Raw genomic sequence first — 14,158 nt, forward strand, 5'->3', positions numbered from 1 at the left:
AGAACATTCCTAGTGCTGCCTGTACACAATTTAATCATTTTACATTTTTATGTTTTATTTTATTGTTTAAACAAATTCAGTTTTTAGTTCTGGTAAGCATAGAACCCCTATGTAATCATACTATAGGTGTCAGAGTAACCTGATATATTATATCAGTGACTACGTTTTAGAGAACACTGTAGAGCTATGCAGTACATTATGTCAATTCTGTGATGTATGTGGTCCTATATGGGCAATATTTGATATGGTTAAATTAAAACAGAAAAGGAGATTTAACAACCATTTTGATAAATGATCACAATGAATTTTTTCACTGTGTACACAGTTTGGGTGCTTCTAAGGACATTTATAGAACTGACACTTACAGGAACTTCCTTTATCTATAATTAAAAACTTTATGTCAAATATCATTTTAAATTAAAAGTCTTTTTTTTTCTGGAAATAATCTGCAGATAGTCTAGTTTGTCATTACCAAAGTCAAGATGTAAAATACTCCTGCATTTACCTTATTTTATATAAATTCATGCATTGACCTTACATTACAGGTTTAACCAGTTCAGCCTTGCATGTGAGCAAACTTCTCAAAAAGACAGGAAACCAAATCTGACTCAGTATTTCAAAGAAATGCATCGAGGAGCTGTTCCAAACACTTTGAGTGGGAGAGTAAATTTCTGGAAGCGGTGAGAGAATTTGGCTACAGTGAAAAGGAGTAACAGTGCATCTTCATTGCAGATTTAATTTTAAGCTGCAATATCAAAATTAATTAAATTTCATTATTTGTTCAAAAAGTATAACCCTACAAACAAAATAAATAAATAAAAACATAGCTCATGTTGTGAAACACCATCTAATATACACTTCCCCCTATGTACACTATGACTGAGCTGTGTTGCAGTATGATGAATCATCGTTTTCACACATATCTTTTTCTGGTCCTCAGTTTAGGTACAAAACTAGAGTTTATAAGCAGACAAATCTGGATGAAAAGGCTCTGTCCAAACTCAGCACAAAGGTATTTCTTCTCATGTCTACTGAACATTGCTGGTGCATAGTAATCATTTCCACTCACTGACATCCGCTTTCCCCTCTCAGGCCAGTCTGAAGAAGTTCCTGGATTACATTCAGAGCGGAACAATAGAGAAAATAGCAAAACTCCTTGACAAAGGTCTTGATCCAAATTTTCATGACCCTGACAGCGGAGGTGAGTTTGCCACAACTCTGTGTGTACTGTCACAGAGAAAATTACATTTTTGAATAGGTATGAAAAATCATTCTTTGAAGTGTCTGAGGGTGGACTTTCACTTTCATCCTTCTACCTGCCGTCCTCCCTGACCCCCAACCCCCACCTTTGTGGCTCAGAGACCCCGCTCTCTGTGGCTGTGCAGTCAGGCCTGCCGGTGGAGGGCATCAGGGTGCTGGTTCAAGGTGGCGCCCATTTGGATTTTAGAAACAGAGATGGCTTCACAGCACTGCACAAAGCTGTTAGGGCCCACAATCATGCTGGGCTGCTGGTAAGGACTGTGAATGAATGCCTCGTGCATGCAGATCGCAAACAAGATTATGATAAGATTATCATTAGGACACACAAAGTAACTTAAACATTTTATTTAATAGTGTTGAGTGAACAAACGACCATTGTAAATGCTGCATCAAATGTGGGTGGCCGTGGTATTTAAAGATGATGAAAAGCATTTCACAGTGCCCTAAATACTGTAGGCATAACACTGTGAGTTTGTTTCAAGTTGTGATTGCTGTTCTTGCAACATTGTTGTCTCACAGAGAGAACAATGTTAGCAGCCTCATGTTGCTTTCAAAGAACCACATGCCCAAGCCACTTTCACATTTGCAAACTGCATAACATAATCCACCTTTGTAAAAGTGTCGCTGTTCCAGGAAATATATATCTATAATCATAATAATGGTCATAAAGCACTACCTTTATAAGGGTTCAGATGTTAAATAATCACACTGTATGTTTATACACATAGACTATAACTGATTTAATCATGGGAATGTTCATTTTATAAAAACATTGCTTTGTATTGATTAGCGGGAGCATAATCATTAAAATAATGCCCAGCCATACGCACAATACTCTTTCTTTCTTTCTTTCTTTCTTTTGTTCTCCTCCTTTCTCAGCTTGTTTGTATATGCAGACAGAATATGCACACCCACCTACATAAGAAAACTCGTGCTTGTCTTTTGTCTTGCCAGGTTCTGTTGTCCCTTGGAGCCTCTCCAAACTACAAAGACCGCTGTGGCCTGACCCCCCTGTACCACACTGTACTGACGGGGGGTGACACTTCCTGTTGCGAGACCTTGCTGTACTACAGAGCAAAGCTGGGGACAAGGGACGAGAATGGCTGGGATGAGTCCCATCAGGTACCAATGGACAGTTTCATGTTTTAGATTTGAATTGAACTCCGCAAATACAAATCTGTCCATCTGTGGTTTCCTTTCATATTTTCATGTCAGGCATCACTGGTCTTTGTCTGTCTTCATGTAAACTTAAGCAATGCACCAGCATTTCCCTGTCTTATCTCTGTCCTCAGCATTTTCTCACCCCCTCCCTCCCCCTCCGTGCCTTCCTCACTCATCTCTCCATTCTCTCTCCTTGTTTCCCTCCTTCTCTCTTTCCATAGCACAGAGATGAAGAGGAGTTTGGAATGGAAGAAATACATAAGGTACCCTTCATCCTCCCATCTCATCATTCCCATCAGCCTTCAGAGGCAAAGACACTGAAAACTGTGATGTGATTAAACAAAAAAATGCAGATAAACTGAACAGCATCGTTTCCTTAAACCCGTCCAAGTCTGGGTCATCTTATGATGAGTCCAGTTCAGAAAGAGTATTGGATATTAGCTCTTTCTTATTGTAGATATGGGTGCATTGCCTACATTATGTCTCTGTGACATTCTGGTAAATTTGCGTTTGTGCTGCGAGCCGGTTGTCATGGTATTTTATTTTGGTTTTGCCATGCGCCGTGTTTTCTTTCTTTACTTTGTACATATCTTGTGATATTTTAGTCCCCGCAGAAAAATATGAGGAAACCTCACAGGCTGCAGAGGATTCATTTCTGTTGTTTTAATGTTTTTTGTTTCCTTTCTTTTCCGCCATGGTGAAATGTAATTATAAGTAATTATGGATCTAACTGTGGATGTGAGACATATTATTTCCCTTTCTTTCTCTTTGTATCTCCTTTGCATTATCTTTCATCCGCTTCTTGTTTCTGCCTAATTCTATTGTACTGAAACAGTCTTGTATAAAATCACTCTCCTTACTTTAAATTGTCTCTGACAATTTGTGGATATTTCTATCACTCTCTTGACATTGTAAGGCGTGCCAGAATGGCTTTGCCCAGCACTTGGAGCATCTGCTGTTTTATGGGGCAGACACCTCTTCTCAAAATGCCTCAGGGAACACTGCACTTCACATTTCTGCCCTGTACAACAAGGCAAGTATAGAAACGGTTCGCTGATATGAAAGTGTTATCGCCATAATTATTATTCTGTTTCTTCTAAAGGTGTTAACCGATTACTTAACCTCTCTGAATTATCAGGAAAGTTGTGTCCGCGTTCTTCTGTACAGGGGAGCAAATAAGGAGGCAAAGAACAAGCATGGTCAGACCCCTTTTCAGGTATGTGGTTTAACACTGTATGCATTTTTATAATGTTTTCGACGTGAAATTGAATTTGTACATTGAACCAAAAGTCATGTCGCTAACAAATAAAACAAAGGACGACAACACAATATGTAATGATTACATCTCATGTATTGTTGTTGTTGTTTGTTTTTTTCATGTTTGCAGATAGCTATAATGTCTGGTCATTTTGAACTCGGGGAAATCATCAAAAATCACAAAGACTCTGACGTAGGTAAGCTTTCCTGCCAAACTGTCTCCTCTGAGGGGACTGTGAAATGTTACTACCAGTTTCCAACATCTTTGCACTTTCCTGAATCTATCATGTATTTGCCCTTGCAATCAACCATGTTTTTCCCTAACAATCTACTTAATTTCTGCCTCCATTTCATCCAATCACATTAAACCCCATTGCTCTCCCTCACTGCTTACACCTTCTCACTCATCTGAACCTTCTCCCATAACCCTCACACCCACATCTTCAGTGCCCTTTTTGGAATCTCCAAAGTACGTTCCCAAGCGAAAAGAGAGCGCCCACACCCTGCCTCTTCCCTCAGTTCACTCCCACCCCCTACTGCGTGCTAACAGCGATAACACCATGTCCCAGTCTGACCCTCTGGCTCCGCCCAACAAGGCCGCAACCAATCCCAACCCAGGACAGGTACTGAGGACCGTTAGGAGGATGGTGTGACATTAGATAGGCACTGCTGATGTTGTATTGCTTTCTCAAACTTTTGCTTCTAGTGAGGCACAAGATCAGCTTTGATCAGCTTGTCGCTATGGGACTTTGTGTGTTAATGCAGGGCCAACGCAGGGCCTCCATTGGTGTGAGAAGCTCCAGCAGCCCCAGAACTCGCACTCGCTCCCCATCCAGAGGGAGAGGAGGCCAAAGTGATACAGAGGAGAGGCACCGACAGCCAAGAGGCAGGCAGGGGTAAGGAGGCTGTGTACAGGAAGGGAAGAAGAGTGGTCTCTCTCATCAGGTCCTTGAAGTCCATCTACCAACGGGTAGTTGGTTGTATACAAAAAAAATATGTGGATTAAATCAGTTTTGCATGCATTTGGTTATAAACCAAGGTACTGGAAAACGTAAAACTCATGATGATGGCTGATATTCTAGATCACCAAAGTCATTGTGATGCATCATGTAGGAGTAATTATTGTATGTGTAAGATTTTGTCCTGATTGGGACTGTACTCAGTTGTTGTGAGGCTATTTCAGTCTGGACCAAAGTAGTGAACTGATCAATGAGTCAGCATTGCCATGTTTAGAGCCATGTTTGCTCTTGTGGCTAAACATGAACTACTGTAAATGACATTAACTTCTACCCTACATAAGTTTCTAATTATTTTAATTTTCCAATAATTAAGTATTCTAATTACTAAAATAATTTGTGTGCGTTAGAGTATTGTTATTGCTCAGAATCGAATCACACTTACTGGGTCAGAATCTTTAACTTTTTTTTATATACCTGATAAATAATTAGCACTGAATGCTAGACACTGTTAGTAAATATAAGACTGCAGCATTCATTCTGACTGCTGGTATGACTGATTAGTATGACTCATCCACTGACTGTCTCTGATGTAGCCTGACAAGCTGTATGTCGTCTCACTTTGTCTCGCTTGTTTTTCCACTTTGTGCGACACAGACTTATCAGTTTTGTAAGAGACTGTCTATCTCTCTCTCTCTCCCCCTCCCTCTGTCTGTCTGTCTGTCTGTGTCCCTCTGTAGTGGAACCTCTGCAGGCAGTGGGGGAGGTCAGATGAAGCGTATGTACACTGCAGTGCCAGGCCGGGTTTATGTGGCCACTCGTGCCCACTCTGCTAGTGGAGACAGAGAGCTCTCACTTAGCAAAGGGGACAAAGTTAAAGGTGAGATAAAGTTGACATTTACAAGTGATACAACATGAATGTATGAGGAAAAATCTGCCTGAGAAGATTTCAGTATTACTAAAAATCAGCATTTAATGCTGGAATCATGCTGTTTGACAGGTAATCACCTGAACATTCTCAACTGCGGGTGATATGGTATAATGTTAAGATAATTCAAGTGCAGCCGCAGCAAAATTTGTTGCAGAGAAAAACATAAACAGCAAAGAAGAGATATATATGAGAGAGGAAAGGACTGTAGACAAGAGAAATGAAAAGCAGGAGCAGACACATCCAGTCATCACAAATGTTCCTATCCGTTCTCAGCGGATTGTACAGTGTTATTATATAACAAAAATGGTAGCTAAAGGTAAACAGGGATGGTTTAGGGAAATATATCAGTGTTTGTGGCAGTAGATTTACTACCAAAATTAAATTCTGTCCATCTATTTCCGTCTGTCTGTTTATTCATCCATTTATCTATATGTCTGTCTGTCTCAGTGTTAAGTGTAGGAGAAGGGGGATACTGGGAAGGAACAGTGAAAGGTCGCACTGGCTGGTTTCCCTCAGAATGTGTGGAGGAGGTGGCAGGTCTCAGCAAAGACAATCGATTAGGTGAGACAAAACCAGTGGAAGCTTCTCCTCAATATTGTTTTCTAAAACTTAGTTCTGTCCATAGCAGATGTCTGTAGTCTATTTTTTAGTCCCTATGGATTTTGTGGTAATTTTGTGGTAACAAGAAAAAGATTTTGACAGACAGTTAAGTTATATTTAGCTATTGTTGTTTTGAGATTACATTAATAATGTCAAGAGGTGGGTTAACAAGACACATAATCATACAAAATAACACACAGATTGGAGAAATGGCATGCGGAAAACTGGGTTACAGACTCCCTCAGGCCGGAACTATTCTTTAAGTCACTTAACACCCAGCACATGTCAGCAGGTCCTTGTGCGGCAGACAGTGGCACACGTACAGCACAGACATTCACTTTTCTCCTGTTTTCACAGCTGCACTGCTCACGCAGCAAGCAAACCATATGCTGCGTAGAAAGCACAAAAACAGGGTGTAAATATATTTGATTCATTTGTGTGTGGTGCTGAAGACACAACACTTCTGCAGAAAGACAAGGAAGGTGTCATAACGGATGCTGAAAGTTGAAATTGAGCATATGTTTTGCCTGCATGTGCCTCGCAGAGACACGCAGTGAGAAAGCCAAGAGGAAGCTTTTCCGTAACGTCACTGTTGGAGCCTATGACGGCACTGATGGTCCCAGGTAAGAAAAGTTGCTGTGACCCTTAAAACCTGCAATCAGTTGATAAGTAAGTTGGGGCAGACACAAGAACCTGCCAGTTTCTGTCCTGCTGTAGACCAAGCCTGCTGCCTTTAAAGGGACAGTTCACCCCAGCACTTTACTTGTAGTACTCAAAGCATCAAAAAAATACCTTTGAGAGAGAAATCATGATGATTTGGTTACTCGCGATAATCCACAGAACTTGTTGTGTGCAGTTTCATGTAGAAGTTGTTTTCTTTCTATTAAACTACACCTTATTGCCACACAGAATTAAACATGCATCTACTCATGGATGAAAGGCTTCTTCTCATGACAGTGCAGGATACAAACATTTAAGGCATCCTCCTCAGCTGTGTTATAATGTTAGCTAGCTCATTTAACTTACCTAGCTGGGTCATAATTTCTGGAAAGAGACATTACTGTTGAGTTTTTTGTGCGTTTGAGCACCACAAGCGAAGTGCCATCTAGTTCCATTATTTCACTACAGCTAATATTTCCAAACCACTTTAACTCATAACCAGCCATTTTAAAAGGATAAATACCACTAAGACAAAAAATGTCACAAGATTGCTGGAAAAGTGTGCATGTGAGGGTGTGTATGTGTCAAACCGTCCCTGACTTCTCTACCAGTGCATGCTTGGACAGGCCCCTGGCTCCCCACAACCCTGAACATGACACCAGTTTAGAAAATATATGGACTAATGACACTGAAATAAGCCTGATAGGCTGCAGTGTCTCATGTAGTTCTAGCTGTGGATTGTCATATGAGTGTGGGCAGCAACTGAACTGTCTGCTCTCTGGTTTATTACTGTAAGATAAGACTGCGAGGCCAGTCAAGGTGATTGAAATAGTTGACACGCTCCTTTTTATTTTTGCAGGCAGCAGGAGGTTCTTGTGTGTGTTTGTGCTCATTTGTTTCACCAATTGTGCGTTCATGTCTTCCTGCGTGCTTCATGTGTCTGTTTTCCGCTTATCTCGAACTACATTCATTCTCTATTGTTTCACTGCGTTAACACATCAGCGCTGAAAGTATAAAGAGCAGCCATGTCATTTTCGTCTCTGCTCCTTTTTGGCTCCACCAGACAAATGCACTTGTCTCTTTGATACATCTATCCTCATGCCTCTCTCTCCCCTCTCTGGTTGCTTGTTTATACTGAACACAATAATGCTATAATGAATGGTGGTGGGGGGGGGTAGTTCTCCTCCTCCGTGGCCTTTTTCTGAAGCTGCAGCTCAGCCGTGAGCAGCTGCAACTGTGTATTAGGAAGCTATGCATGTTTTTTTTTTTTTCTGAGAGTTAGTGTGCATGTTAATGTGCCTGTATGTGTCTTTGGGTGTACATACATCACCCTGCTGATGAGTCATGAGGAGGCTGAAACACCAAGCTTTGGTTAGGTCTTCGGGATTGTGAGAAGGATTTACCAGTTGCCACCCCGGGGGGTTTACAGTCTCTCACACATTGCAGCTGACATTACCCTTGTGCTGAGCATCTCTTGCTGTCATTCAAAAAAGGCATTCACTTTAATGCAGCTTGTGTTCTAAATGGAAATAGCAGCCACTGGGGTTATATTACCTGTGCTTAGTTGGTTAAGCATAATTGCGGCACCGTGGTGAAGTGGTGCTCAATTAAGAGCAAGGTGATCCGGAGCATATTCCCTCACTGCAGGGAGAATGTCAATTACTATTTCAGACCACGATAGAGAGAGGCAGAGTGTTTGTCAGCCTGTGTGGTGATGACAGCTCTGCTTTAGAGGAGAGGAGGGAGCGAGGGAGGAAAGTTTGCAAATGTGTATGAGTAAATCCAGGGTGAGAATCAGCTGTTAGTATCTGTGATACAGCAGTCAGAGGATGTGCAAATGCAAGTACTGTCTCTCTCTGTCTCGCCTTACATTTATACCCATCCCCCCGCATCCCCACCCAGCCAAACCAGCTCTCTATCTCCCCAGTTTTTACAACAAAAACCCCTTCCTATCATTTCCCAGATCGAACACACACACCACTCTCTCTCTCTCTCTCTTTCTCTCCTTCTCCCTGTTGTTATAATCGCTGGTATTTGTCTCTCCTCTTCCTTCACATTGTCTTTCTCTCGCCTGAAGTATGCGGGGTGAAGACCAGCGCGCAGTCTCTCTCCCTCTCATTCCCCACCTCTCTCGCTCTCTCTCCTTCACTCTCGCGGCTCTCTCCGGCAGAGCTCTCGCTGAAAGACCGGGAGGAGGAGGAGGAGGGAGGAGGTGAGGAGGAGGAGGAGGAGGAGGTGGTGGTGGAGAGCGCGCGCGAGAGAGAGGAGGGGGGCACATGGCAATGGGGGGATGCGGAGAGAGAGATTTCTCTCTCTCCCTCTCTTCTTCGTGGCCGTCACTGGGCCCCAGAAACAGGAGCGTGTGGTTCATTTACAGGTAGCGGCTGTTTCCTCATTCATTGGCTGGCTATGGATGTGAGGAGAGGACAATGGAGAGAGGGGAGAGGTAGATGATGCTACTGAGAGGCCGTGCCTTTTTCAAAGAGAGACTAATAAGCTATGTATTCTGTGCGTGCGTGCGTGCGTGTGTGTGAGTGTGTGTCTGTCTTATATTTGTATTTTTTCTATGCATGTGGATATCTGTGGGACGGAAGTGCCTATTGAATGGAGACTCTGCAGCATGTTTATTTCTGTGTCTTCCTCCCGTTGTCTCTGAACGCTGTGTGCGTGTGTGTTAGTGCATGAAAGGGATCACATATTGATGCATTTCAGTCAGACAGTGTGGGTTTCATTCCATTCTCTTTGAGTCATGATTCCTTTAAGCAGATATTTTTCATTCATCAGGACTCCCCATTTATTCCCGTTCCTTTAAAAATGCTATTGTCACGTCCCATTTTTCATGTGTCCCATTGTGTCATTAAAAATGTGAGGTATTTTGACTGCACAGAAGGATGAAAGTGAATAAGTCAATAAGTGGCAAGAGTGCGGTTTATCAGTTCCTCTCGAGCTCTGATCTGAGATACTGGTCTATTCTGTGCATGTCAGTGTGTGTGCATGAATTTGTGTTTATGTGTGTGCGCATGCGACTATATACACTGAATAAAATATATGTGGTTTTCACATATGAGTGTATACGTCATAGTGCTTGATAACTGTGGGAGTACCTCTCCTGTACATATATTTATGTATATGTGTGTTCATCTACCACATCTCAATCTCCAGTTTGTGCCACTAACATCCATCAAGTGCTTCACCAGTGGTGTGTGGGTATTGTCCCCACATAGCCAGCCTATCTGCATGTTCATTCAGCAGATGAATGGTTAAAAAGCTGCCTTTTTTCTCAGTAATTGTGGATAGAAGAGAGGATGACTCAGGAGGGAACATAATAACTCTGGTCTCTAGTAGGCTTCCAGCTTCCTTGCAGCCAGTTCAGAGAGCGAATCATACTAGCCAGAGGAGATTAACCAGGGATGTTTGTGCTTTTTATTGACCCTAACTGGCCTCGCAGTAGTGGTCAGTGTGGTGACACATGAGTTGAAGAGCTTTAAGTATGTAAAAGAAAATCAGGTGTTTTGCAGCAAACCCAAAACACAACTTAGAACCACCTGCAGGACCAATGAAGGACATGTTTCCCCTCTTATAGCAGTGGATGGATCAAGAGCCCGACGGGTCCGTCCACCCACTCCATGTTACTTTGATCTTCAGAGAGGGAAAGCATGATGGAGGACAGGGTGAGAGAAAAAGGAATGAGGTGTGAGGAGCAGATGGCTGGAAGGCGGCTGTGCGTTGGCGAAACAGTAACATTGATGGAGAACACACAAGAGATGGACCTCAGTAGGGGAAACTAGCGATCGTCTGTTCAGTGCTAAAGTTATGGCTTGGTGTCGAAGTCTGGATCTTCAGGCTCCTAGGCCAACGCTCATGACTCTCCAGGACCTCTGTGAATGCACAGCCAAACTTCATTACGTGACCTGTCAGAATAAATATACAAAACCTTGCTAGGACTGTACTGTAAGAGACTGTGTGGAATATAATATTATACTGTTATTTTAGTGCCAGTATACACATGGGTGTTTCAGAAGTAGCGGAGGCAGGATGAATTTAGAGTGATGGTGTCCTCTGCCAGACATTAAAAAAAATCTAATCTGCTGCCTAAAACCTAAAAGTAAATCAAAATGCTGGCATTTTAAATGCGACATTGACTTCTTTTTTTTCTTAGTGTTTACACGGCCAAGTTACCTTGATGAATGCCTCGCTGCAGACCGACCTTATTGCTAGGCAGCCATTTGAAATGGTTGTGTTTAGGTTACAAATGGTCAAGGTGGGATTTAGTGCCAGGGTTTTGGGTTTTGGGTCTGCTGACTCAATTGAAGGAGGCAGGATTTGTATGCAGCCTGAGAGTAAGCGGTGCCTGAAATCTTTAACTCTGAGCCAAAAAAATATAATTTACATTTGCTGTTTCTCATGAAGTTCCCAGTGTGAGCAAGCACACAATTCACCTAAACTTCCCATTTACAAGGGTGAGGGACAAAAAACTGTATTTCAGTGAAAATTATGTCCTTGGGTATACCTAAAGCATTTTTACTGCATTGTTTTGGCAGTCATTGCTGTAAATAAAGACAAATCTTTTAACAGGCTCCCTGTCCTGTTCACACACATTTCTGCCCTTCTACGAAATCAAATACTTTGATTTGCCAAGTGCCATTTTGAGTTAAATTGAAGAGCAGAAATAAACACAGAAATGAGCCGCCCAAGAAAGAAATATCTGGAATTCCTCTTAAATCATACAGTTTTGCTTAAGCCCCAGGCTCTCTAATAGAACCAGGGTGAATTGACATTGTCAGAAAGTCAAGTCCAGAGATGAGTCATGAGATGTGGAGTCTATTTAACTCATCCTGCACTGAAGAACAGGTTGTAAAGCAGCTAGGCCAAACGTCCCAGACATGGTAATAGAATAATGAAGAAGCATTCTGGGCCAGCTGTTACGCTACTCCAACAGTCTCATAAAAAGACTGCATCACCAATTCTGGTGTTTTTGCCCTCCCAAGCTGTCGTCTTTGAGGAATAGGAGCTGTTTGTGGAGGGAGATTAGAGGCCTGTCCGACTTTTTCTTGTACATAATTTGAAGTGTCATGTATGACCGGTTGTCGTGTGCTGGAGTCGGTAAAGCAGTATCCTTGCAAAAGCTGCCAGAGGCGGTGAAAGCTAATGCAGCGATTTAGGTGCATTTGGAAGTTTCCATTATCAGTGAAGTATATGTGCACATTTTTCTAATGTGCCGTTCCCCCTGGCCCAGTGCTTGTCAGCTCTAGCTGGATTAGTCCATACTGTGGAATGTCATCTCATACACTTCCTCTCATGGTGACACTAACTGTATCCCTGCCATCAACCCTTTTGTGTCCCAGCGCTTTTTGTATGACATTCTCAAGCCATCCTACCTTTTGCTGCAGTGTGATTTCATAATGTGATGCAGTATGGCTGTTTTCTACATTCAAAACGCTTAATTTGCATGCCAAGAAGATTTTCTGTTGCTATAGAAGTCATATAGCTCTTTTCCACCCCAATTCTTGTGCTCTTTTTCTTCCTGTCTCCCCCTTTCTCCTTCTCTGCTCCCTCTTTACTCTCTCTAAGTGACTACATCATTAAGGAGAAGACAGTGCTCCTACAGAAGAAAGACAATGAGGGCTTTGGCTTTGTGCTTAGGGGAGCCAAAGGTGAGCCTCTTTTCCAAAATTCATCTCATATTTTATCTATCTCTACAGATTTCTCAGTCTTTTTCTCTCTTTCTAATCTGTGTATTAACTCTCTCTATTTCAAAGCCATGTTCTTATTAACTGGTTCCACTCAAGCTCATCCCTTTTGCCTTTTCTACTGCAGCTCAGACTCCCATAGAGGAGTTCACTCCAACGCCAGCGTTCCCCGCGCTGCAGTACCTGGAGTCTGTCGATGAGGGGGGCGTGGCTTGGAGGGCGGGCCTGAGGATGGGGGATTTCCTCATCGAGGTAAGACCTTTGGGCAGCAACAGCAACAGCATGGAGTTTAATCTGAGGTCTCAAGTTTTACAACAATATGTTGAATCCAGAAGCCACATTCAGATGAAACATGGTGATGTTTGGATGGTGTGTATATCTTATTTTCAGTTCATCAAACACAAATCAAATCCTTTTACAAGTAGAATCATTTACAAACCATACAGGTAGAATACACATTTTGGGTAAGAGATTGAAATTTTACTGATGCTTTTGCCATTAATGCATGCAGAAAGTGGAGACATGTTCCTCTGAGAGTGCCTGAAGGAAATGTAGAAGACATAGACCAGGCAAGCTGAAGAGAGGTGGACACACCACAAAAACTACATGTCATTACAGAAGAACATAATGAACATAACCAAGCACCATGGATCCATGAGAAACATTACAATACAATGACCTTGCACTAAATAACAATTTGATAAAACACATAGGACCACGTTCACTGAGAAAAATGGCATTGCGCAAACGTGTGCTGCATTTTTTATTGAGTTTTGCAGCCAGAATCCCTGTGAATTCAGCAACTGATTTATTCAAACAGCTGCTCATGACTTGTACTGAACCTCTAGACAGACTCTGTGAGTGAAGAAGCTTATAAGGGCAGTTCAGAGGTAGGATTTCTTTGAGATCACCAAGAATAGAAATGACAACATAGTGACGTTGGTGGCAAAATATTTACTTTGGCCAAATGCACAAAATAATCACAAAAATAAAAGAAGATGATGTATGAGGAGGTGGAGATGGTGTTGATTTGGATATTAATGCTGAAGTAAACACATACACAAGTGTCTTAACCAAACAATGTTTAGTTACAGCTGGGAATGACTGTACAATTCATTGATTGTCAAGTTTAAATTCAAGTTTGACGAAGAAACCACAGCATCTGTTTACCAATCATTTGTGCTGCAGACAGATACTGATAATCAGATGATGCATTGATTAACAATGCCTTAATTTCTTCATTTTTGTTTCTGATAATCAGTTTTTAGTTATGCACAAGTCTATATTTAATATACGTTTGTACCTTTAAAAGTTCCTGTATGTTGCCTTGAGAACTCAGTTCTAAATATGGTGATTGTCAGACCTCTATTTAAGCTGACACATACTTCTAATTAGTATTCAACCTAATATGAGTCACTTGTGTAACTGCCTAAGCCATTTTGATTTACTGTATTTGCTGCCTGAATTTTTGGCACTCTCATCCAAAACACTGCAAAATTGACTATATATTTGAAACAAAATCTTAGAAAACTGTCACAACAAACATAGGAAGGCTGTATTGCCAATTGCCTCATTAACTCTATAAAGTTTCAGTCCACTCACAGCAACACATCAGCTCATACGGTGGCTCCTTCTGTGTCTTT

At 41.8% G+C, this 14,158-nt stretch overlaps 1 protein-coding gene across 1 annotated transcript in view; it reads left to right on the plus strand.

Moving 5' to 3' along the window:
* LOC124052964 (SH3 and multiple ankyrin repeat domains protein 1-like) overlaps window positions 1-14,158 on the plus strand; it is a 29,566-nt gene that overhangs the window by 6,504 nt on the left and 8,904 nt on the right. The window contains exons 3-17 of the mRNA XM_046377807.1: window positions 941-1,012; window positions 1,093-1,201; window positions 1,360-1,511; window positions 2,215-2,382; window positions 2,643-2,684; window positions 3,338-3,454; window positions 3,560-3,637; window positions 3,809-3,875; window positions 4,126-4,301; window positions 4,444-4,574; window positions 5,375-5,514; window positions 6,013-6,126; window positions 6,710-6,788; window positions 12,397-12,479; window positions 12,643-12,767. Of these exons, the coding sequence (XP_046233763.1) occupies window positions 941-1,012; window positions 1,093-1,201; window positions 1,360-1,511; window positions 2,215-2,382; window positions 2,643-2,684; window positions 3,338-3,454; window positions 3,560-3,637; window positions 3,809-3,875; window positions 4,126-4,301; window positions 4,444-4,574; window positions 5,375-5,514; window positions 6,013-6,126; window positions 6,710-6,788; window positions 12,397-12,479; window positions 12,643-12,767 (1,653 nt within the window). The remainder of the gene's footprint in view (window positions 1-940; window positions 1,013-1,092; window positions 1,202-1,359; window positions 1,512-2,214; window positions 2,383-2,642; window positions 2,685-3,337; window positions 3,455-3,559; window positions 3,638-3,808; window positions 3,876-4,125; window positions 4,302-4,443; window positions 4,575-5,374; window positions 5,515-6,012; window positions 6,127-6,709; window positions 6,789-12,396; window positions 12,480-12,642; window positions 12,768-14,158) is intronic.

This window comes from Scatophagus argus, chromosome 21 (genome assembly GCF_020382885.2).
Source record: "Scatophagus argus isolate fScaArg1 chromosome 21, fScaArg1.pri, whole genome shotgun sequence".
Lineage (NCBI taxonomy): Eukaryota > Metazoa > Chordata > Actinopteri > Scatophagidae > Scatophagus > Scatophagus argus.